This window comes from Onychostoma macrolepis, chromosome 15, assembly GCF_012432095.1.
Source record: "Onychostoma macrolepis isolate SWU-2019 chromosome 15, ASM1243209v1, whole genome shotgun sequence".
Taxonomy (NCBI): domain Eukaryota; kingdom Metazoa; phylum Chordata; class Actinopteri; order Cypriniformes; family Cyprinidae; genus Onychostoma; species Onychostoma macrolepis.
In genome coordinates this window covers 916,980-942,539 of record NC_081169.1, presented here as the reverse complement: position 1 = coordinate 942,539, position 25,560 = coordinate 916,980, and the positions used below count along the sequence as shown (strand labels likewise).

General features: G+C 37.5%; 1 protein-coding gene across 6 annotated transcripts in view; it reads right to left on the bottom strand.

The window, feature by feature from the left end:
* Window positions 1–25,560, bottom strand: part of schip1 (schwannomin interacting protein 1) — a 193,356-nt gene that overhangs the window by 7,427 nt on the left and 160,369 nt on the right. For 3 of the 6 annotated variants that reach the window (XM_058799507.1, XM_058799508.1, XM_058799509.1), the window contains 2 exons: window positions 7,696–7,814; window positions 4,164–4,281 (listed from right to left, as the gene is read on the bottom strand). In XM_058799507.1, coding sequence (XP_058655490.1) covers window positions 4,164–4,281; window positions 7,696–7,814 — 237 coding nt within the window. Of the gene's footprint in view, window positions 1–4,163; window positions 4,282–7,695; window positions 7,815–13,519; window positions 13,680–13,729; window positions 13,867–21,424; window positions 21,512–25,560 lie in introns of those variants that run through there. The other 3 variants (XM_058799512.1, XM_058799513.1, XM_058799510.1) reach the window with 3 other exon arrangements.

Here is a 25,560-nt window from a genome sequence, read left to right as displayed (position 1 = left end):
CACCTGTTCTGTTTCTCCCTGATTACCGCGTAACCTTAACATAAAATGAATGAAATAAAAGGTCACTTAAGTGTCTTAAAGAGAGACATTTTCGTGTTTGTTTCTTAACACACTTTTAAAAAGAACACTTTGTTATAATGTCAGATTAAACGTTTTAGCTACTTTAAAGTTAATTTCAAATCATTGTATTTAATCTTTTGTTGCGCTTTAAAGTAAACTTATTCTCATGTGTTGACTAACATACTAAAGCACGTAAAATGTTAGATTATACTTTTAACTGCAGTGTGCAATTTGATATTACATTTAAAGTTCATATATTTTCAATGTACTAAATTACAACTTTATCATTACAAATGTGTAATTTCAAATGTATTTAAATTCATGACATACGAGTTTCAATAGAAATTACATTAAAGTATATTATAGTTTTTCATAAATGCATGTCAGCACACAGCAGTACTTTAACCATATTTCAAAGACAATAGAAGTAATTATGAAATTACAAATAAAGATGTACTGAAGTCCTACCCAAGTGGGAACTTAAAGTTCAGCTAATGACATTCAATATAAATTTAAATTATAATTATAATAAATTTTCATTTAAATCCAATTAAAGTTTTTAAAATTGCTTAGACACTAAAAGCGATACGTGAGACCCACTCAGTGGAACCATTCACTCATAAACCTCATCTTTAGACCAAGTCTACAAAACTACAAGCACACTACGTGCTTTAAACTCAGTTTGATATTGTAAAACAAACATTCTGCAAAACTCTAAACACAGTTCTCTACATTACACACATCACTCCAAACGTACAGCTCTTTTGTTTAATTTGGGAAACACTGCCATTTTAATGCCACACTCATTTACTGATGATGACCTACACACAGAGATCACGTGTGAAACACTTATACATCATTAGTTCACTTAGTAACCCAAATTCGTTTTTTTTAGAAAGAAATCATTTTTACCCCCTTGCATTTCTGTTTACATGGTATCTATATTGTACAAAGATCTATCTATCTATCTATCTATCTATCTATCTATCTATCTATCTATCTATCTATCTATCTATCTATACTGAGCATGCATACAAGCCAAGTCAGAGAGTCAACTTCATTTCTAAAGTACTTTATACAATATAGATTGTTTCACAGCAGCTTCATAATAGTATCAAAATAAAATTCTGCTGTAAAGCAGCTCTAACAAGTCAATAATGTCATTCTACAGCTCAAGTCAGTTCAGTATTGATTCAGTTCAGTCGCACACTGTATATACAGTGTATAAGTGCATGTACAGTATGTGAGTGCTGTGACAAACTCCTGTTCTTCACTGCTCTCTGAACAAGCAGAAGACACGCGAGAGTACTGTTTTACATTTTTCACATCTGTGTGTAGTTTGATGCATATGTGGCTAATTATTTTATGTTTGTCTGTAGAGTTACTATGAAAAAATACCATTAAAACAATTTTCAAAGAAGTGTTTGCTTTTGCAAGATGTGTGTGACGTTTTGTATGTTGTGTGTGTGTTTTGTGGTTTTGTGCGTAGAGTTTTGAGAAATGGAGCCATAGTTTCAACAACTGTGTGTAAGCTTTAAAAAAAAAAACTCTAACATGCAATTAAGTGTCTAAAAACATTACCTTCAGTTCACACTTACTTATATTGTTTTTTTAAGTATATTATTTCTATAAGAAGCACTTGTTTTTATACAGATGCTTAACTGTACATAACTGTGTGTGTATGTGTGTGTGTGTGTGTGTGTGTGTGTGTGCGCGCGCGCGCATTTTTGTGACAAATCAGGACATAAATTTGTATAATGACAAGGGTATGACAGGTATTACAAGGAGAAGGTGACTTTTCAGGACATTACTCCATGTCCCCACTTTCCAAAACGAGACAACATACGACAGAGACAACGTCAGAAGCATCTTAACTGGGCTGTGGAGAAAAAGAACTGGACTGTTGCTCAGTGGTCCAAAGTCCTCTTTTCAGATGAAAGTAAATTTTACATTTCATTTGGAAATCAAGGTCCCAGAGCCTGAAGGAAGAGTGGAGAGGCACAGAATCCATGTTGCTTGAAGTCCAGTGTGAAGTTTCCACAGTCAGTGATGATTTGGGCTGCCATGTCATCTGCTGGTGTTGGTCCACTGTGTTTTCTGAAGTCCACAGTCAACGCAGCCATCTACCAGGAAATTTTAGAGCACTTCATGCTTCCTTCTGTTGACAAGCTTTATGGAGATGCTGATTTCATTTTCCAGCAGGACTTGGCACCTGCCCACACTGCCAAAGATACCAAAAGCTGGTTCAATGGCCATAGTGTTACTGTGCTTGATTGGCCAGCAAACTCGCCTGACCTGAACCCCATAGAGAATCTCAAGAGGAAGATGAGAGACACCAGACCCAACAATGCAGATGAGCTGAAGGCCACTATCAGAGCAACCTGGGCTCTCATAACACCTGAGCAGTGCCACAGACTGATCGACTCCATGCCACGCCGCATTGCTGCAGTAATTCAGGCAAAAGGAGCCCCAACTAAGTATTGAGTGCTGTACATGCTCATACTTTTCATTTTCATACTTTTCATTTGGCCAAGATTTCTAAAAATCCTTTCTTTGTATTGGTCTTAAGTAATATTCTAATATTTTGAGATACTGATTTTTGACTTTCATGAGCTGTAAGCTCTAATCATCAAAATTAAAAGAAATAAACATTTGAAATATATCAGTCTGTGTGTAATGAATGAATATAATATACAAGTTTCACTTTTTGAATGGAATTAGTGAAATAAATCAACTTTTTGATTATATTCTAATTATATGACCAGCACCTGTAAATCATACAGAATGAGTTTTTTTGAGAAAGTAAAAATGCAGAAAGTTTCCTGTAAGGGGCAGGTTTAGGTGTAGGGCAATAGAAAATACAGTTTGTACAGTATAAAAACCATTACGCCTATGGAGAGTCCCTACAAGGATAGCTGACCAGACTCTGTGTGTGTGTGAGTGTGTGTCTCTGTGTGTGTGTCAACAATGATAAATTTCCCATAACACCTGATGTACTTGTTACATCATAATTGGAATGGCATCTACGCTAATATTAGTCTGTTTCTTTCTTATTCCGAGATCACCGTAGCCACCCGATCCAGTCCGTATCCAGATCAGATGGTGGATCAGCCCTGAACGTCAGCGGAGATCAGGACACCTAGATGAACCCCTGAGACAGATCCCCAGTGAAGACCTCGTCACCTAGACGGCCATCGGGACAAGACCACGGGAACCAGACGAGTCCTCTGCACAATCTGACTTTGCTGCAGTTGGAACAAACTGCTGTTTCGTCTGGTCAGAGGAGACCTGGCCCCCCGACTGAGCCTGGTTTCTCCCAAGGTTTTTTCCTCCATTCTGTCACCGATGGAGTTTTGGTTCCTTGCCGCTGTCGCCTCTGGCTTGCTCAGTTGGGGACACTTAATTTCCAGTGATATCGTCTACATGATTGCACAGATACTATTTAAACTGAACTGAGCTGGATGATGACATCATTGAATTCAATAATGAAATGCCTTTAACTGAAAATGTATTGTTTAATCTTGTCATTTTACATTATTGACACACTATTTTCCTATTTTGATTTTGGAAAGTTGCTTTGACACAATCTGTATTGTTAAAAGCACTACATAAATAAAGGTGACTTGACTTGACTTGAAATAGCAGACAGTCTCCTGTAAGGGGTAGGTTTAGGTGTAGGGTTGGTGTAGGGCAATAGCACATACAGTTTGTATACTATAAAAACCATTACGCCTATTGGATGTCCCCACTTTTCACAAAAACAAACGTGTGTGTGTGTGTGTGTGTGTGTGAGTGTAAGTGTGTGTGTGTGTGTGTGAGCCTGATGTGTCCAGGGGGAATCTACACACGCTGGTGTGTAGTAATGATTGGGCTGATGAATGATGATTGCATAGGGTCAGTGTAGGTGGGGTCATTTCTCTGGCCCGTGACCCTCTCTGACTCAGCCCGTAATCTTACAGTAACACCTGCTGAAATGTCTGCTGGGAAGCCAAGGCTTGCAAACAACATCCCCAATTCAGGGGCATTCTGGATGGGGCTGTCTCAAGACGCTGTCGTGTGACCTCTGTCATCACCCATGAGTGTGTGTGTGTGTGGGTGTGTACCATGGGAGACAGCGGGGTGTCCAGGCTGGTCTCTGTCTTGCTGTCGTCTGCATCGCTGTCTTTGTCGCTGCCGCTGTCGTTGACGAAGCAGATCTGCAGATTCATTCCGCTCTGAAGCCTGTGAGGATATGCAGTGCTGTTATTCACTTAAAGCAGTGCTGTTAAACATTTCAGCCCAAAAACTCAGTCAGTTTAATCATTACTAATGCAGAACGATGATATGTCTGTATTTCAAATGGCTCTGGGAATGTCTGTTTTATGTTTATGCTCTTGTGTACAGTACTTTGGATGATTTTTATGGTTTTGGAGGTGCTGTATAAATAAAACAGCGTTGATTTGAGAAAAGCACACAGTGAGAGCACTGGAATACCCGCGGTGACATCAGCAGCAATATCGCCAGAAGTCACACTAAGCAGTGAAACGCTCAGGAAGAGGAACTGCTGAGGCATCAGAAAACTCGCCTCGAGGATCCAGCTGAACGCTACTAGAGCACTTCACTTCACCGCTCTGTGTGGTTTACAACTGCTTGCAATTTTGGACATTGAAAATGGGATTTTTGGTATTGTGTTTTAGCAACAAAATGGAGAACAACATAAAAATGTAACGAATTAAAAATGGATATCAACTCCACAGTTAAAGTCAGAATATTGACTGAAGTTAGATTACAGTTCACACATCATGCGGAAATCACTCTCTCCTTAAAGCAAGACACTTCAGATGAACATTTAACTTACTTACTAACTAACAGTAAACATCTGAACATATATCACCATAATTCACCAGTTTATTCATCACAGTTAATCGAGAGCAATGTTTTGAATGACAGGCGTTCTGAAGTGTTTTAATACGCATCATGGATGAAGCCAGGTCAAATTCTCATTTGATTCTGCTGACATATTAAAGGTTTTTACAGAGGGGATTTTGCATTTCTCTTTTTATCACTCCATAAATCACAAACAGGCAAAACATCAACAACAACAAAACATTGATTTAAAATAAATCAATGTGAATGATATATGAACAAACCCCTCCACAAAACCCTTCAGAATATAGATAGAAATAAAACTTGCTGTATGTAAGTGCTGCTGAAGTGGAGAAAAAACTCATTTGGAAAAAAAAAAGAAATGGCCTTTAAAAATATGTACAATAATTGACCTCTACAGACAGTAATAGATAAAGTGCAATAATAAAATCAGCAACCTTTAGAATATACAGTAAATAGGAATAAAACAGTAAAGCCTGGTGTGTGTAAGTGCTGCTGAAGTGAAGAAACAAAGTCATTTGGAAAAAAAAAGAAATGGCCTTTAAAAATATGTACAATAATTGACCTCTACAGACAGTAATAGATAAAGTGCAATAATAAAATCAGCAACCTTTAGAATATACAGTAAATAGGAATAAAACAGTAAAGCCTGGTGTGTGTAAGTGCTGCTGAAGTGAAGAAACAAAGTCATCTTGTGAAAACAGCCTTTGAAGATATGTATTATGATTAAAGTCAGGTGCAGATAGAGCAATATGGATGCTGAAGATATTAAAAGTTATGGAAGCAGAACAGCTCAAAATCTCAAAAGTGACCAGTGCATAAAAAAACTATTTTGCCTGTGGTGTCCCGTCTTAAAGATCATGGGAATTCCTTACGGCTCCAGCAAACATCTAGAGCAGAGCGCTGTGGGTCACAGTGCTAATGTTTTACTGTAATGACAGCAGCATTACGACACTGTGTCAACATGACAGAGAAATGACAAGAAGTGCTCATCACGGTCATGTGAAACAGAAAGTGAGCAGCAGGGATTCAGGTTAAAGTTGTGTGTGTGTGTGTGTGTGAGAGAAGGAGCTGCTTCCCTTTTGGGAAGAGTGTGTGTGTGTGTGTGTGTGTGTGATGCGGAGCTGCAGGGGGAAGCCCTTCGTGTTCATAGAGAGAGTGTTTGAAAGCTCTGCTTCACCACACAAACACAGAAACGTGACGCTGTTTCACTATCTGAGCTGCAGCTCCGCTCTCATACTGTGGTCATGGAAAGTTGAAGAAAAGGCCCGTGTCCGCACGCTCCCTGTGCTCCGACTGTGGGTGTTTATATATATACAGTTAAACCAAAATTTATTCAGACACCTTCAGCATTTCTCACATTATCACAGTTTATTCACTATAGTTTAAAAAATGGTAATAAAATATGACAAGAACTCAGAGTTAAACTGTCAGAACAAACTCATCTTGATAATGTCAGATAACTTTGATAGAGAGGTATGTAACGAATTACAATCAACCAAAAATCATTCAGCTGTTAAATTTAAGAACACAATTAGATAAAACCAATTTAGCTCAACCAATTACCAAGCAATGCTTCATTTTGTTCAGTCTGTGTGTAAAAAGGTCACATTAGCAAAAAAAAAAAAAAAAAAAAACCCTTCAGCAAAACATGGTCAGGTCAAAGTGTCTGAATAATTTTTGATCCTAAATTTATATCATAAATGAACTATACACACACACACACACACGGAAGGGTTTTACTGAGAGGTTTGTTGATATATCACTTGTCTGGTTTTATTATTGCACTTTATCGTTTTGTGTCTGTAGATTTCATTCAGTATATATTTTAAGATGTTTCTCCGCTTCAGCAGCACTGACCTGCAGCAAGCTTTACAGTCGTATTCCTCTCTATATTCTGAAGGCTTTACTGAGGTTTCTTCATATATTATTCACACTGATTTATACAACACATTAAAGTTTTTTCTTTTGTTTGTTTTTCTGTCTCTTGACAGTATTTTCTGAGTTTTGAGCTGATAAAAAGAGAAATCCAAAGTTCCCTCGGTAAAAACCTTTAACTCCAGTATGTCACCAAAATCATATAAGAATTTTTAACCCTTGTTTTATCCATTAAGCATATTTAAACACTTCAGAATACTTGTAATTCAAAACAATTATTTTAATCAACTATGATTAAAATAATAAACCGGGGAAGTATGGTGATATCTATTAGATACAATGTCTACCATATTATATATAGTCTTAAAATCAGTTTTATTCAACAACTGATCAAAAGTGCTTTTTTTCTTTCTTTTTTTCTCTTTCAGATAAATGCTGTTCTTTTGAACTTTCTATTCATCTGTGAATCCTGAAAAATAAAATGTATCACAGTTTCCACAAAAATATTGTGCAGCACAACTGTTTTCAACATTGATCATAATCAGAATCAGTTTCTTTAAAATCAGCATATTAGAATGATTTCTGAAGATCATGTGACACTGAAGACTGGAGTAATGATGCTGAAAATACAGCTGCGCATCACAGAAATAAATTACAGTTTAATAGATATTCACATAGAAAACTGTGATTTTACATTCTAACAATATTTCACTGTTTTTAACTGTATTTTTGATTCAATAAATGCAGCCTTGGTGAGCAGAAGAGACTTCATTCATAATCATTAAACAATCTTAATGACCTGAAATGTGTGAACTCTAGAGTATATGCATATATGAAGTGCAGAATATGATTTCTCTGGTCAGGACAGTGGGTTTGAGGGCTGTGACTGACCGTGAGGACAGGCTGGGTTTGCCGCTCTTGCTGCAGCTGCTGTAGATTCCCGGCCCATCGTCAAAGAAACTGCCCAGAGCCAGCTTCTGCCGGATGGACTCCCGCTCATTCTTCTGGGCCTGAGACAGAAACACAAGAAGAAGAGTTGAAGACGTGCACACAGAGAGCAGCAGATGGCAGCAGTGAGACGAGAAGAGCATGAACATCACACACACACACACACACACACACACACACACACACACAGACAACAGTAATTCCAGTCAAGAGAACTCATTATGGAAATAATATATTTTAATAGAATATACTCTACTTAAGTACAAACTGAATGTAATGTTTTTAGAAACATAATTGCTTTCAATTAAATGAAGATATTATTGTTTAAATTTATATGAAATGCCATTAGTTGAATTTAGTACATCTGTAATTTCATGATTATTTCTATTGTCTTTGAAGTATGGATAAAGTATTGCTGAATGTACTGACATGCATTTAGAGTAAAATAAAATTTACTTCAATGCCATTTATATTTCTATTGAAACTCATGTATTTAAATATATTTGTTATTACACATTTATAAGGAATAAGATGCAATTTTATTAAATTTAACATATATTAACTTTAAATGTAATATTGAATAACAAATTCAAATGATAATCAAGTGCTTTACATGTGCTGTAGTATGTTAGTCAACAGTGTACTTCTTTAAAACACGACTTGTAATGTACTTTGCAAAGAATTTTTAATATGACATTATTATAAAGTGCACTTTTTAAAAGTAAATTGAGAAACAGTCATGAATGTGTCTCTCTTTAAGTCACTTAAGTGACCTTTTATTTCATTAATATTACATTATCTGCAAGTACAGTTGTTTTTTTTAAAGATTTGAAGTACACTACAAGCGCACACTCAGTACAGTTACGCACACTGAAGACTCAGTAAATCACATCTGTATGAATGTCTGCACACGCTTCTTATGTGTTTAATCAATGTTTATTTTCACTGAAATTAGTGGAACAAGCTAACTAAAGCTGTTGTCTACATAAATGTGACTATAAACTGTATACTGTAATCAAGTTATCATAAAACCAGATCTGTCACTAAAACAGACACAATCAGTTCTGCTGTGACTCTGACTTCACTGATCTCAGCCAGCTTCACATCGTTACACACACACACACACACACACACACACACACACACACACACACACTCGCGCGCGAGAATCAAAGCTTCATGTGTTTGTCTCTCATTGTTTTGTTTGCTGGATCAGAACACAGGAAGTGAGCATCATTCACTGCTGAGCCCAGAGGATTATGGGTGATTTAAACTGACTTACTGGTCTATCGTTCACATCCGCCTACCTGAACCCTGACGGACGATATAAACCCCCCACACACACACACACAGACTCATCATAGAGTCTGACTTCATCCTCTGTGAGTCACAGCAGCACAGAGAGCCGCTGGAGAGCCAGAGCTTCATCAGAGTCTGTGTGTGAGGACAATATCTGCCAAATATACCAACACAAGCACATTCTGACACATTAAACACAGCGTCCCCATCTAACATCTCTGAGCGGTGAAACGAGACACACTTACATCAGCTCAAACCCTGCAGCACATCATTATGCCATTGAATTCCTGACCAATTATACAGACAATCAGGAAAGATGAAAATGTTCCGGCTCCGATTAGTAGCGTAAAGGAATTTAGTTCAGTTGAACATTGAAGCAATAAACGTCAATGTTAAAACTGCGTATTTATACCAATTCCATACCATGCCATCCTTCATTTTAATGTGTAACATGAGCCTATCTGAGCGACGCGACTGGCAAATTAATGAAGAGCACGCAGCTCCAGTTACTGCCAGAGGAATACTCGGACTGATTTCATTTTATTTTTAATATTATTTTGTTTATTTTTGAATTACATTTATTGTGATTAACCTTCCGCTCTTGTTCACAGTATAATGATATTCAATCGTTGCACACAATCACGGAGAATAACTCGATTAAGATGATCAAACTTATTTTTAATTATCGTCTATGGGCTGGAAATATTTTTTTTATTTGAACAACTTAAATTTGATGCAATTAGAGGATTGCATCATAAAGTCAGCGCGTGAAAAAATGTGAGCATTATGTTTACAACAAGTTTGCCCTAAACCTTTAATTTAATCATTCAGCCTATAGTCATAATTAATGTTTTAAGCTTTGGCTAATTCTAATGCTTATTAATGTGATATGTTGTTTGTATAGTTTCCTCGCTGTTCTGTAATGAAAATAAGGTGATCAGACTGTGAAGAATTGCCTTTACACATAACACTGTAAAAAATGACCGTGATTTTAACGGTAAAAAACTGTGAAAAAGCTACGGTAAAAACCTGTTAAACGGTTAACGGTAAGTTCCCCTAATGTATATACGGTGAAAAACTGCAATAGACATTTCAGACAATATTACGGTGAAATACCGCTTTTGGAAGTAAAAAAAGAATGTAAAATTTACAGGGAAAAAAACGTAAATTGACGTTCCCAGAATTCTCTGCATTGCATTTCACATTTTGTTTGATTCTGATGTTTTTTCTTTGAAATAATTAGGTTTCTTCTTAGTTTTTTCTTATCAGTTGTGTTTATTAGGGTTGTATATTACATCTAATGTTGTTAAATTAATGTTTATTGCATATTTCAGTTTAATGAGTCTCACCATGATGGTGTTTAGTGTTTGTGTGAGTGACACTGTGCACCTTCTATATATGTTATTATTTAAAAGCTGCTTGTGATGGGCTTTGGTTCATCATGTGACTTTCTCATCGCCTGCATTTGGTGGTTATCAGTGTATTTCAAAGGTACAGTACTTAAATAGGTTGGTATATTAACATTATATCAGTTAATGAAATTACAGTATTTAACTGTAAATTTAAATTAAAACCATAAAACCTAAAATGTTGCTAGCGTATATTTTACGGTAGAATTCCGGCAACCACAGCTGCTGTTTTTTTACCGTAAATTTTACGGAATTTTTTTTACAGTGCATGGCTTTACAGTGAATGGCTCTCGCGCTCCTGTTTAAGTCATGAAATACGCATCGGGATATCGTGACAACATATTCCTTCATTTCATAATGCTCAATTAATTGTTGTAAACTGAGACTGGTGTCTTAAGAAGACGTATAAATGCTGAATTCTACATAAATAATCCACAACAATGTGGTGCTATGGGCACAGCCACTGATAGAGGTTCTTTTACGCTACGATTTGAATCTTCCGCTTTTCGAACGCGGAAGTGTGATAAAGACCTACAGTGTCTTACTATTCTAACTGATTAAATGTATTGGAGATAAATGGTGCATACATTTAATTGGAAAACTGCTCTTATAAAGGTAAAAATATAAATGTTTAATAAAAGTTTGCATCATCACAAAAATAAATAAATGAGCAATGTTTTGCTGAATCAACCGTCCTCAGGCTGACAAAACATCCAAAGTGCAGGCAAATTTGTTTTTATGAAGGTAAACCTTCTGCTGGAAATCAGTTCAAAGTGACAAATATAATCCCTTAATGTAGAAGTCAGCTGATCACGACAGGCCGAAACCAGCACACAAACACACACAGCAAAACATGGTCTAATTATCATTATCAGCACAATCACAGGAAATACTGAGATATCATTTTTGTCAACACGCACCCTTAACTGACCACTGAACAGAGTTTGATACTGAGGCTGGTTCAGTATGCAGAGCATCTAATGTCATTTACTATAGATCATCTCCTTAATACAGTCTCAAATTAATAAATAATACAGTAAACACCAAACACGTGACCGGCCTAATGAACTCTGTTTGACCAAAAAAAAACTACCTTTACATAGAAACACACACACACACACACACACACACACACACACACACACACACACACAGAGAGGTTTATTCCTCTATTGTCTCTCTCTTTCCTCTTTTCTGTTCATAACAGTGCACTGCACTACTGTAACAGTGACACAGATCTCAATCCAGCAGATCACAGAGGTATAAACAGCCACATAACACCGTTTTCACAAAATGTACTGGTGAAATGATTTGACCTCAATTACCTTTTCAAATTATTTTCTGTATTACATGCATTCTTATGCATTTCTATATTCAATCTAAAATGTATCTGTTTCTGTATTTATTTATTCTTTCTAAATGTATTTTTTTATTTGCATATTTATGCAAGTATTTTTATTTCTGAGTTGATGTGTTTCTGGGAGAGTGTTTTGTCAAACTACACATTATGAGACTAATGGAGCAGAACAGACCACACCCTCAGTCATCTGAGAAATACAGAAACAGACATTAAAAATGAATAACATACTTATATATATATTCTGGAAAATATTTAGCACAAATTTGAAGGTTGTGTCATGCACACACACAGATACATGATTAAATAACGAGAGAGAGGTTTTTCTGCATGTGAAAGAGACAGAGCGAGTGTGTGTGAGGCTGTACTGGGAACAGTGAGGTGTAAATAATGCGTGTGTGTGTGTGTGTGAGGCAGAGACACAGACAGGCCGGCACCAGTCGTCTCCATGCGGGCGGTTGCCTGGATACCGGCCTAATCGAGGGGCCCCTGGAGGATTGGGCCCCGTCCCCATACACACACATTATTTCCTCACCTGCGCGTCTTCAGCTCTCCTGCTGCTATCGTGTCATATCTCTGCTCTCTGATGCGGTGTTTCCGCTCTCATGCACACACTGTTTCAGGTTTGATTCCTCTCTGATTCCTCTCTTTTCCCTTCTGTGTGTCTCTCCTGTTTCCTTCCTCTCTGTCTGCTTCGTCTGTCAGTGTGTGTTGTGCATATGCTCATGCTGTCAGCGCCGTGTGCTGTGTGTGTTATTCCGTCTCACGCTGCTCTCTGCATTTTATTTTTCAGGATTCACAGATGAATAGAAAGTTCAAAAGAACAGCATTTATTTGAAATATAAATCTTTTGTAACATTATAAATGTCTTTACTGGCACTTTTGATCAATTGAATGCATTCTTGATGAATAAGACCATTAATTTCAATAATAAATTAAGTTATTAAAGCATTCATTTAAATAAATGTCTTCACTTCACATAAATTCTCTCACACTCGTTTATCTTCTCTTTTAAATCTCTTGCTCTCTCTCTCAAACTCATCCTGATGTTGTTCCTTCCTAAAACAAATGTCTATAAATGTTTTCCTCTGGAAAGTTGACCATTCTGTTACACGTCTCTCTCTCTCTCTCTGTGTTATTCAGCTCCTCTCTTTACCTCCAGATAAATGCACACGCACCAGAATAAAAATCCAAGTGTTCACTCGGTTTAAACACAGATCAGGAAAAACACTTCCTGAAGCAAACATGACACGAGTCTGAGATACTGCCCATCATCCACCCTCCAGTATAAGCAGTAAAAACCATCTTCTAATGTGACACAGATCTTAAGAAGAAATAAGCCAGAGACTTATAGATGACAACAGAACACAAGTGCAATCAGAGGAACAGACAGCTCTGATTAAAAAATGAATAGATCTGGTCCTTAAAATCTCATCAATGTCATTATGCAGTAAACATCTCTTACGACCTTTGACTATATTCACAATACACCATGAGCTCAAGCATCTTTAATTACTTTATCTTTAATGGCTTTAATGAGCAATGCAAGTGATTTACTGACGACAGTGATGTGGAGTGTGTGTGTGTGTGTGTTTGATGTGTTATTGAATAAAGTGGGGCACTTCTCTTGAGGTTATGAGACTTAACACACACACACACACACACACACACACACCAGCACTACACACACACACTTAGTCACCTGAACATGTCCATATATCCTCACGGGCAAAGCACTGACACACTGACTCATGACGTGTCAAACCAGCACATCTCACAATCGTGCCATGAAAATGAGATTTGTGTGGCCTTTTCTCCTGAGAAACATCTAAGCAAGAGCCTTCAGCAAAAGATCAGATCCTAGAGAAAGATCTCGTTCCCCCCTGTGATGGTCTTCCTCATCTGATCCTACCTGATAGGAGCAGCTGTCCTGGTGCACCATCTCTCACTGCATCCTCTAGAATAGATCCGCAGGAGAAACACAGGAGTCCCACCCGACACACGTCTGTATCCACAGCCTCTGCACACGGAGAGGGAGCGATACGAGGGGACCCAGGGTGGGGCTCCGGGAGGGCTTACTCACCGCCGGCCAATCACAGCGCAGGACACGCGGACGGGGGCGGGGCCAGAGACCAGAGAGAGGGAGGAGTGACCTTTCAGAGCGGAGCGGGGGAGGAGATGTCCCACGGATCGAGAGAGGGAGGAGGGATGAAAGGAAAGAGTGAAGAAAAGCAGTGGGAGGAGAAGCACTGAAAAGAAAAGAGGCTTTCTGTGGCACATTCCTGCAGCTAAAGAATTCCTGAGACAGAGCACTGCCATTCACACACTGCTCTGTCAACTCCTCACACATTCCTCACTGCACACACACACACACACACTCTCACACACACACAAAAATGTGTATAAGCAAATGTTTAACTCGAATTCTACAAAACAGGTGCCATTTGGGTCCTTCGTTTGCATGTGTGTAAAACAATACATTTAACAGTGAACAGCTGATGGCAACTGTTACTACGTGTCAACACACACACTTCTCTAAACACAATCCAGTAACTTCAGTTTGTTTGTAAATGATTTGTCTTTCTGCATGAGGATGCTGTTTCTGCCCTGCGGCCTGCTTGCATATGCAAACACAAAACATGAAAACCAATTATTTACATTTTTTTTAGAACTGAATTTACAGTTTTTTTCAGCTGCTTACTCATTTACAAAACGTTGCCTCTTTTTTTTTCAAAACTTTATATGCAAAATGCAAAATGCCTCACATCTCTTGCAAAATGAAGCACTGCATTCAAAATATCACAAACACATCTCAAAAGCAAACATTTGGAAACACCTAATATTAATTCCTGGTAGTTTTCAGACTTGACTGCATGTTAACTGCAATTAAACAAAAATGTATAAGAATTTAAATTTATATTAAATGCAATTATTAGCTACATGTTACTATTAGGGCTGTCAACTTTAACACATTAACACATGGGATTAATTAAAAATCCTTAACACATTAAAGTAATTTAACACAAATAATGCAAATAAATTAGTGAAGCACAATTTCTATTCTAACTCTATAACCCGATTTCACTTCTCTGTTTGCAATCAGATCATTTAAGCTGCTAAACTCCAGGTAAAGCTTTCAGTCCAATGATCCAGTAAGCATTCAAACAATCAGTCCAAAACAGCGCTAGTGTCAAGAAAACCATTACTCCAGAGAGAGCAGAGACTCACGTTGTGTGTTTCAGTGAATTATTCATTGCAGTGTGGGTTTTCTTCATATTCTGTGAGTGTTTCTGAAGAGCATGAGTCCTCACACATCGCACTGTGCAGAGCTGGGTAAATTACTTACAAATTGTAATTGGTTACTGATTACAGGTTACATGATCATGATGGAAATCCTAGTTAGTAAAGTAATCTAAATACTTTTAGATTACTTTTGTTTTTAACAATCAAACTTGTTTTAAACTTACAATTAAATGTTCCATACTGATTAAATATATAAAGAAAATATATTACCCCCTCTTTTTCTCAACATCATAAAATCCATTTTTACATTGCATCATGTTTTCCCAAACTTGTCTTCGTGTAAGAACTTGTTGATAAAAAGCTAATAGTTCATTAAATCAGAAACTGTGAAATAAAAATTATGACAGCATTTAAAAAACTAAAAAATCTAAAATTACGAGATTACAGTAAAGTCGTAATATTTTGAGAATAAAGTCGAAATGAAGAGAATAAGGTCAAAATATTTTGTGAACAAAGTTAAAATTACAAGAATAAAGTCAAAATATTTTGAGAACAAAGTCAAAATTAAGCTAATTAATTTGTAGCAATTACGAGATTAAAGTTAATAATATTTTGAGAGTATATTCTGTAGCCTATTGCGCATGCAAATAGCCCGGATTGGGAGCACTGAGAGAAAGTCCAAAGCCTCAGCTGTCAAATTCTGTCAGTTTTATAGCGAAATACAAACAAATGTCTCTTACAATAATGTGTTTTTCACATAAATATTTGACTTGTTTACCTGCATGCAAATGTGACCATTAACCGGAGAACTGTAAACATGCGAATGTGTTGTTAAATTACTGAAATATCCTCAGGGATATTTCAATTAAATATTTTATTTTAAGTGGTTTGGCTGACAAAAATGTTTGGGAATTCCTGCATTATATGAACAAACAATACACATGAAAACAACAATGGCATTACACAGTCTTCCAAGTTTAAAATATAGATTTTTCAGACTTCCAGAACAGAACAGAAGAATGGTTTATTCTATATTGGACCATTCTATATTGTGAATATAGTAAAAGATAATGGTATGACACAGCAGGATTTTGAGAAATAAATATTTAAAAGAGAAAAAAGAAGAATTAGGGAGAATCAATCAATTATGAATGATTTACTGCCATTGTGTGAATAATATGTACTCATGTAATCAGTAAAAAGTAACTATAATCTGATTTTTAACATTTTAAAATGTATTATTCTCTAATTACAAATACGTAATGTTCAGAATCTGATTGAGTAATCCAGATTACATGTAATCCAGCTCTGGCATTGTGTGAAATACAGGCTGAATGGAACGTCTAATGTGTTATATTCTGCACTCTCAACGCACCGACACATTTCAGCACATTCACGTTGTTTCCGCACACATTCAGAATAATGTTTTGATTTCTCATGTGTATGCTGCTGTGTTTAGTCATTCTGAATTGATCCGTGTACTGCAGCAGATAAATGCAGGGTGGTTGCTTTAAGTATTTTAGTAATTTAATAATTACCTCGTAATTAAAGCGTAGTGAAAATGTGCTGAAAAGCATTTATGGTAAACATTAATTTTAAATGTAATATTGAATAACACACTACAGTTAAAATTATAATCAAGTACTTTACACGTGTTTTAGTATGTTAGAGTCATGTTTGCGCCTGGGCTCGAGTTGAAGTGTTTTGCTTCCCTGGTTTGACTTTTTGGATTACGTTCCTGGTTTGGATTATCATCAAATCACTTAATTGGCCTTTAATTTCATTAATATCATCTGCAAGTACAGTTTTTAAAAATATACTTTTAATATTTGGAGTTCACTATAAGTGTGCATTCAATACATAAAGTGCACTTCCTTTTCACAGGGGTTAGCTTAAATGTAAACACTGTTACCATGATTTTATTTAGAAAACAACTGATTTCTACAATTGTTTCTCAAAGCACAGTGTAGTTTTTAGAGTCTTGAGCTTATAATGGCAAACATTGACATTAACACATGTTTTGTTTTATATTTTTGTTCTATATATTTAAATGACATATATTTGTATGTTGTTTAGTGTTTAAAATCCTCCTGAAATGACTTCATAAATCGGGTCCTGAAGCAGGACACAGTATCTGACGCGAGTCTTTCTCTTGGAGCGGCGCAGGATAACAGGAGGGAGTTTAATCTGTCTGTGCCATCTGGCCCTCAGTTCACATAAACCAGATTAACTCTCTCCTTCATATCAGACACACCCTCAATCTCACAAGAACACGACTGCTGAAGAACGTCCTCGTGCGTCTGAAGAGCTCAAAGTCACTGTGATTCTCCATTTGACAAAGCTAAAGGAATCTATCGCTATGTCTAATCTATGGCTTCAGTACTGATACTTCTCAATCAATCAATAAATGAAGCAATGACAACACTAGCACAAATGGACAAACGGTGAGAAGGAAGTCATCTCAGAACTTATAAATGTATGGTGTGACATCTCTGAAACACTGAACAAGATAAGCCCAGATTCCCAGAGATGACGAGGCACATGGATCTGTGCGTCACCTGCAGTGTTTCAGAGGGAAAGCTGGCCAGTCAGGTGGAGCAGCGATGACATCATATCCTGTTTCCTGTCTGAACAGTGCATTAGCGCTCAGCTCATCTGACTGTTCTCTCGCCATTAAATGATTGTCAAATCCCTTTCATGAGACATAAAGGACTGAGGATAATCGGCTCCTCTCTCTCTGGATTATGTGCTGTTGGGTGTGTGATCGGGATTCAGGCAGAAAGCAGCACATGTGTGTGTGTGTGTGTGTGTGTGTGTGTGAAATGAGAGGATGACATCACAGCATCTGTAACTGATGCTCATCAGACATCAGACATTCCTGCTCCTGAAAACGTCTGAGGAAGTGTAATGTTTGCTGAAATGTGTGTGTGTGTGTGTCCTGTGATTCAGTGCAGGATCTGGAAGAGCTCCAGAATGTGTGTGTGTGTGTGTGTGTGTTTGCATTATATAAAGGCACCATAATGGCACAGTCTTGAGCTGTGAACAGTTACAGTAGTCTAAATATAGATCTGAGCAGCAGATATGATTTAAAGGAATAGTTCACCCTGCGTGTTTGTAAGAAACAAATCCATCAAGACGTTTTTAACTCAAATATGAGTCCATAATCCATAATAAAGCTTCCTCCAGTGAAAAGGTGCATCTGCTGTCGTCTCTCACATCAAAATCCAGACACATATCTCTTTAGAGCTGTTGTGTCTTGTAAACGCTGCTTGATCTGCAGATTTCTCTCCTGATTCACACCAGAACACTTCTTCACTGGAGGAAGCGTTTGTTGTTTGCTGTGTGTAGGTGCAGCAGAATCACCATCATCTTATTTCACATAATGAGTGATTTTAGAACAGGCTAATGCTGTATATCTAGATTATGTTGGAAATTGAACTAAAAAAATGTTTACAAAATGATTACAGTCTATTTTTGAATGAAACTGGATTTGTCCTGTAGTCTGGGATGCATTCAGGACTGATAGTGTTTCTGACGATCTCTGTCTGGCTTCAGTGATCGGATCACTATGAGCACTAGTACTAGTGATGACTACTAAACATGATGGCCATGTTTTCTGCTCGTCTTTCTGCAGTGTTTCTCTCTCTCGGATGTGAATGTGAAGCGCTTTCTCTCTGTGAACCGCAGGGAAGAGCCGCTTTTAGACGCGTGACATTTCCGCAGCGCTCCGTCATGAATGTTTAACTACACTCACAGCAGCACGGCAAAAACAACAGAGCTGCAAATAATGAGGAAACACTGTCAAAAACCTCTTCAGCAGAGACGCCTCGAGTGTGTGTGTGTGTGTGTGTGTGTGTGTGTGACGGCTGACGCTTGTTCATTTTAATTTGAACAGTAAACCTCTGTTTAGCACTTTGTTTGCCAACAAATTAAAAGAATTGTTAATTTTCATTTGATTACATTTTAAAAGATGAAATAAACTGTTGAGGTTTTGTGCATTCATTTGATTACCATTATTTTTAATAATATATTTTAATTCATTCATAAATCCCAGAATCCATAAACAGACAACACAGCATTTCTAAATATCATTCAATAAAAAATAATTTCACAGGGCACTATTGTTGTTAAAATGTTAATACATGAATAAATTGGTAAAATTAATTTTATTGATTGGACATGCTTTTTGATTATGTTTTGAATCAGTTTTTATTTTTTATTTCCCTTTTCATTTTAATTTTGTGTTTTGTCATTTTTATAAGTTTTAGTTGTTATAGTTAGTATTATTTTTTATTCGTATTTATTTCTAGTTTTATTCAAATGATAAATGTTGCCATGGCAACTAGCTGGAATAAAAGTTGAATTTTAAATATTTTATTTCAAGCCAGGTTTACATTTTAGCTTTAGTTACCTGTAATAACCCTGTAAATGCCTCCAGTCCCTTCAGTGTGTTCTGTTCACGCTGCAGGTTTAGTGTGGTGGAGGCAGGCGTCACTGCTGTAAATGAGTGAAGGCTTTATAACTGCAGTGTGGACGTGGCCAGCTTGAGTTTCATGCTGGAAAAACTTTATTTTTAGATACCAAACCAGGCCAGCACATACACACACACACACACACACACACAACACTTAAACATGTGTGTGTTTCCTTCCACCGTCACACACCCTACATAATCACATAAATACATCATTCTGTGTGTGTGTCCTGCAATTCAGTCTGACTCAAACCTGCAATTCACAACATCACCATCCAGTCATGATACACACACACACACACACACACACACAAACAGGCTGAATGTGTTGCCGCAGGTCATGCGTTTCCACAGCAAACACATGCTGGCTCGCCCTGATGACATCACTAGTGTGTGTGTGTGTGTGTGTGTGTGTGTGTGCATGTGTGTGTGTGTGTTTTTGTGACAAATCAGGACATAGATGTGTATAATGACAAGGGTATGACAGGTATTACAAGGAGAAGGTGACTTTTCAGGACATTACCCCATGTCCCCACTTTTCAAAACGCTTATAAATCACTCAGAATGGAGTGTATTGAGAATCTGAAATAGCAGAAAGTCTCCTGTAAGGGGTAGGTTTAGGTGTAGGGTTGGTGTAGGACAATAGCACATACAGTAAGTACAGTATAAAAACCATTACGCCTATGGGATGTCCCCACAAAAAATGGAAACCAGTGTGTGTGTGTGTGTGTGTGTGTGTGTCGCTCAGTAATGCTGTAAACACGCCTGCCAGCTCACACTCGCAAAACACATTATATTCTGTTCAAAGACAATCAAGCCTATTGAAGCAGATTATGCACTGTGAAATTATTTTCATGACAATTAAACACAAAACTATAGAAGCCCGTTTCCTCCACTGAATAAAAAATAAAAAACGGTTATTGCGATTCGGATTTATTTTCTCAGAATTGAGACTTTATGTCTCGCAATTATGACTTTATAACTCGCAATTGCGAGTTTATATCACACAATTCTGAGAAAAAAGTCAGAATTTTTAGATAAAAAGTCACAATTACCTTTTTAATTTTTTTATTCAGTGGCGGAAACAGGCTTCCATACAAAACAAAAAACATTTAAACAAATTTTAAATTGTCATTACTATAATGCATAATAATAATAACAATAATAATAATTGATTATTTAAATGGTAATGCATTTCTGTTATGGCTGTCAAGTCACCTTTATTTATATAGCGCTTTTAACAATATGATAAGATTAAACACTCAATTTTCAGTTAAAGGCATTTCATTATTGAATTCAGAGATGTCATTGTCTAGCTCAGTTTAGTTTAAATAGTATCTGAGCAATCAAATCGATGATAATTGCTAGAAATTAAGTTGTATTTACTGCCTTTACAGAGTTTTACATAAAAAATAAATAAATAGATGTAATGGGTTTTTAATGTTTTGAGGTGTTTTTAATGTAATTGTTTTGTTCTTTTATTTAAAAAGAAAGACTGTATTGCAATTGTATTCAAATTCAGCACCGAGAATGAAAATTGCAAACCAAAAAGTGAAACGTCTAGACTTGTTGCATTAAAGAGATGATAATTTTGTGTGAAAAATGTGTTAAATTGTCATGAAAATAATGTTACAATGCAAAACAACAACAACAAAAAAGAAGTTAGAATTCGTTCTTTTGATTTTGGAGTGAAAAGACCGCGTGTATCGTGTGCTGAATCTGTGTGTGATTCTGAACAGAACACACTGACTGAGAGACGAGAGCAGACATGTCTGACAAACCTCACATCAGAGACACTCACACACACAACCAGCAGAAACACTGATCTCTAATGAAGCCGTCAGTCCTTAAACTCAAACTCAAACAGACGCGCAGCATGTGATGAGTTACCTGCGTGACACGAGCAGACGAGCCCAGCGCTCCTCTCACATTCACACTCATTCAGTCCAGCAGTCCAGAGCCGATCGACAAAACTCACAGCGGATCTCAAGAGTTCACACACACACACACAGAGAGAGAGAGAGAGACGAGGACGAGACGGATCCTGCACTGATGGGAGTGTGTGTGAGGGCATGTCCAGACACACACTCACTCAAGATCAAACTGTTGGACACACAAAAGAAGATGTGCAGAAGAATGCTGGCAATCTATCAGCTGCCTGTAGCCATTACTTCCAACGTCTGAGAAGAAAATACAGTGGAAGTCAATGGAGACCAGCACTGTTTTGTTACCAGCATTCTTCTGCACATCTTTTGTGTTCGATAGAAGAAAGAAACTCGAACAGGTTCGGAACGACAAGACTATCTCTTTTTAACATTTGTTCTGAAATGATTTCAGTAAGAGGAACTGTAGTAAAGTATCTCAGTTTGTCTAAATCATGGTTAAAAAGTAGAAATTCTGTCAAATCTAGTTCAGATAACATGCTTTCACAGTTTTTCACAAATTGATGAAAGAAAGACTGATAATGAATCAGTTGCTGTATCATATCTGATATGTGAATGTGAGACTACATAATCAACATGATCACTGTTTCTAACTCAATCTCCTCAGGTTTTGATAGTTCAGAGTGTTTTATCCAGTAAAAGCACTTTTAGTGTAATTGTAGGAACGTCAGAATACCAGATGAACACTTGCTGGACTGAAGCAGCTCAGCTTTACTTGATTCTCCAGCAATCATTTTCTAGAAAAATCAGTGCGTCTCAAATCTGATCTTCAGGATCTTCTGAGGAGCTTTACTTTCACTGTTCCTCAGCAGAGGAATGATCTTCTGAGGAGCGCTTATTTCTTCATCTCTCCATCAGCATTGCATTATATGTTTGGATCATTTCGATCTAAGACATATTATTAGAGCGAGCAGAGTGATAGCTATATGATTTTATGTCAGAGTCTGCTGTACTGTTAGAAAGATGTTTGTGAGTGATTTCTCGCTCTCTAGAGCTCATTCACAGACTGGTCTGGAGCAGAAGAGCAGTCTGGATGATCTGCTGTGTTTATTTAGATACGCTTCAGGAACAGGATCTGTCTGCAGATCAGAATCTCCCTCTGGGCAGCTCCAGAGGTGTCATCAACTGGGAAAAAATCATAAATGAAGTCAGTCTTTAGGTTAGTCTAGTGGTCAACCACGAGACTGGGACTCGCTGTAGGGTTTCTCCAAACATCCATAAACCCCAAAACACAATGTGGAAAAATATATGAATCACAGAATCCAGCCATTAAAATGGTATTTACAGTATAAGGCAGAGGAATAAATAAAAAGTAGTGTTGTTGACGTCATTAGATGATCAAACTAGTGTCTGTGAACATTAAAACACAAACACTGCTATTGAAATATGAAGTCTGCATGTTCTGTGTGAAAGAATAGTGCAGTTCCATGTCATACACACACACTCACATCATAATAATACAATTATTACACTATTTTTTTTTAAGGAATATCAGCATTTTTCTTCCATGTTTTAACAGTAAACCTCTGTTATAAAAGGAATTGGTACATTGTCATTGGATTTCATGTTCAAAGTTGAATTAAACTGTTAATGTTTTATGCCTTTATTTAATTACCGCCATTTTTAAAAATGAATTTGAATTAACTCTTAAATTAAAAACAAAAACATTAACCCAGAATATCTAAAAAAGGCCCTATTATTGTGAAGTATCGTACTGCTTAGAAAAAAAAAAAATATTAGTTGTTAAACATGACATGCTTTGTGATTTATTCAAATGTAATTAAATCATTAAAATAGAATCATGAAACAAGAAGAAAAGAAAAGAAGAAAAACTTTATCCAGAAAGAGATAATGAGGTTTATATCAAAGAGCCCTAGGTTTATCCAAAATGATGCATGGAAATGAGAAAATATGGCTGAAGATTTTTTCATCGAACACTAAGTGCATTAAAGGTGTATGAAGTGATTATTTAATTTTGACAGTAAAATGACTGATATTTCAAACCATAGTTCTTTTCCTGTATCTTTGTGTGTGATTTTGCTGGCCACGTCTGACTGAGCTTCCCTCATGTTCCCATGTGTGCGGTGTAATAAATGCAGAAGTGGGGCGTTTGACCACAGAATGACCATGTGACGCTCTGAGCTCACAACCGAACTCCATCAGGATTTCTGGCTCGTGTTCCTGTTTGTGTCTGCTGCTGCTGTTCTGAATGAGGTGCTTTACTCTGAATCAGTGCTGTTCCTCTTCACACTGAACCGCAGCTGATGACTGACCTCACGCTGACCTACAGCAGTGAACCTGGACAGGCCCGTTAGCTTCAGGACGATGGATGCAGAAGTGCTCAAATGCAGCAGGTTTCTGGGTCTGTCCCACAGAAACGCCTCGTCCCTGCAGCGCTGTATCGTCCCTCAGCTCAGTGTGTTTGCATGATGAAGCTGCTCTTCAACACCATCACTCACTACAGGGTGACCGGAGGTCCCAGTTTTCAGAAATATCACTGCTTTTTGCTCTACATTCAAAACAGCCTGTAAAGTGAATAGATAATGTGGTGAGGAAGAGCGAGCAGCAGAGAGACGGCTGTAACGTTTGTCTTGACCAACAGAGGCCGCCCCGCCGCTGACTACAGCAGCTTCAAGCCTAACCCTTGCGTATTTCATTATTTATGAACTTTGCAATTGCACTGAACCTAACCGGTGTTGCCAAGGCTGCGGTTTTCCCGCAGAATTGGGCTACTTTAACACTGTTGCCTCGGGTTGTTTTTCATGTCTGTGGGTTGAAGCGACCCCAAGAACGTGATATTTAGCCCCTGGAATGTGAACTTTACCAGTGGAACCCCGCCAAAAAAACGTGTATTTTACCCCCGGGACGTGATTTTTACCAGATGACCCCCCTCGTAACACGATTGGGCTAGTTTTCAGTAGCAATTGGGCAAGTTTTGTTGTGAAACCTGGCAACCCTGAACCTAATAAAACAACACTGCACTGATTTGAGCTGAATAACTACACTATTGTCTTCTGTAGAGCTGCTTTTTTCTTCTGTACAGCTGACATTGCTGAAGTTGCTTTTGGCCAAAATACAAGTCCCGTAGTCCATAATAACGCTTCCTCCAGTGAAAAAGTGTTCTGGTGTGAATCAGGAGAGAAATCTGCAGATCAAGCAGCGTTTACAAGACACAACAGCTCTAAACAAACAGCAGATGCACTTTTTCACTGGAGGAAGCGTTATTATAGATTATGGACTTTGAGTATTTGAGTTAAAAACGTCTTAATGCTGGATGTGTTTCAGCTTTTGTCTTCTCCAGATGTTAACTGATGGACTGGAGTGGTGTGGATTATTGTGATGTTTTTCTCAGACTCTCATTCTGACGGCACCCATTCACTGCAGAGCATCCATTGCTGAGACACTGATGCAGAGACACATTTCTACAAACCTGATGAAGAAACACACTCATCCTGATCTCTGATGATCTGAGGATGAGCACGTTTTCAGCTAATTTTCATTTTTTGTTCAAAATATTCCATTAACTGATTCTTCTGTTTTTGAATTCTGCAGTAATTCTTCATTGAGTTTTTCAGTCATCACCTGTGCACACGGTGACTGTTCCAGGTTAAAGTTCTTAATTAGGGGCACAATGTAATTTTGGTGTAGCATAGTTCATCACAGCACTATGACAGTGATATTCAGAATTTATGACACGTACAGTATTGCATATAACAACTCTGAATATTTCAGTGATTTAATGACTGCTGAACTAGAAATGCCTCCTAGTTTTCAGAAATCTGATCGCTTTATCACACATATCAACAATTTAAAAGCACACATGCTCAGAATGATCTGCACATCTCTGAACTTCACACAACCTGTGAATGCTGCTGTGTGTGAAACAGCACGGTCAGATCACGAATGCAGCAGCGCCATCTGCTGAGCTCTACACACACACACACAGGGAGTGTGTCTCATTGGAAGATGTGGATGAACTCTCACACTCCAGACTGAAGAACACAACACTAATGTGCTGCATGACATCGCGCTCAGACCCGCAGACGAGCGTTTACAGTGTGTGACGCTCTGATACGAGGCACA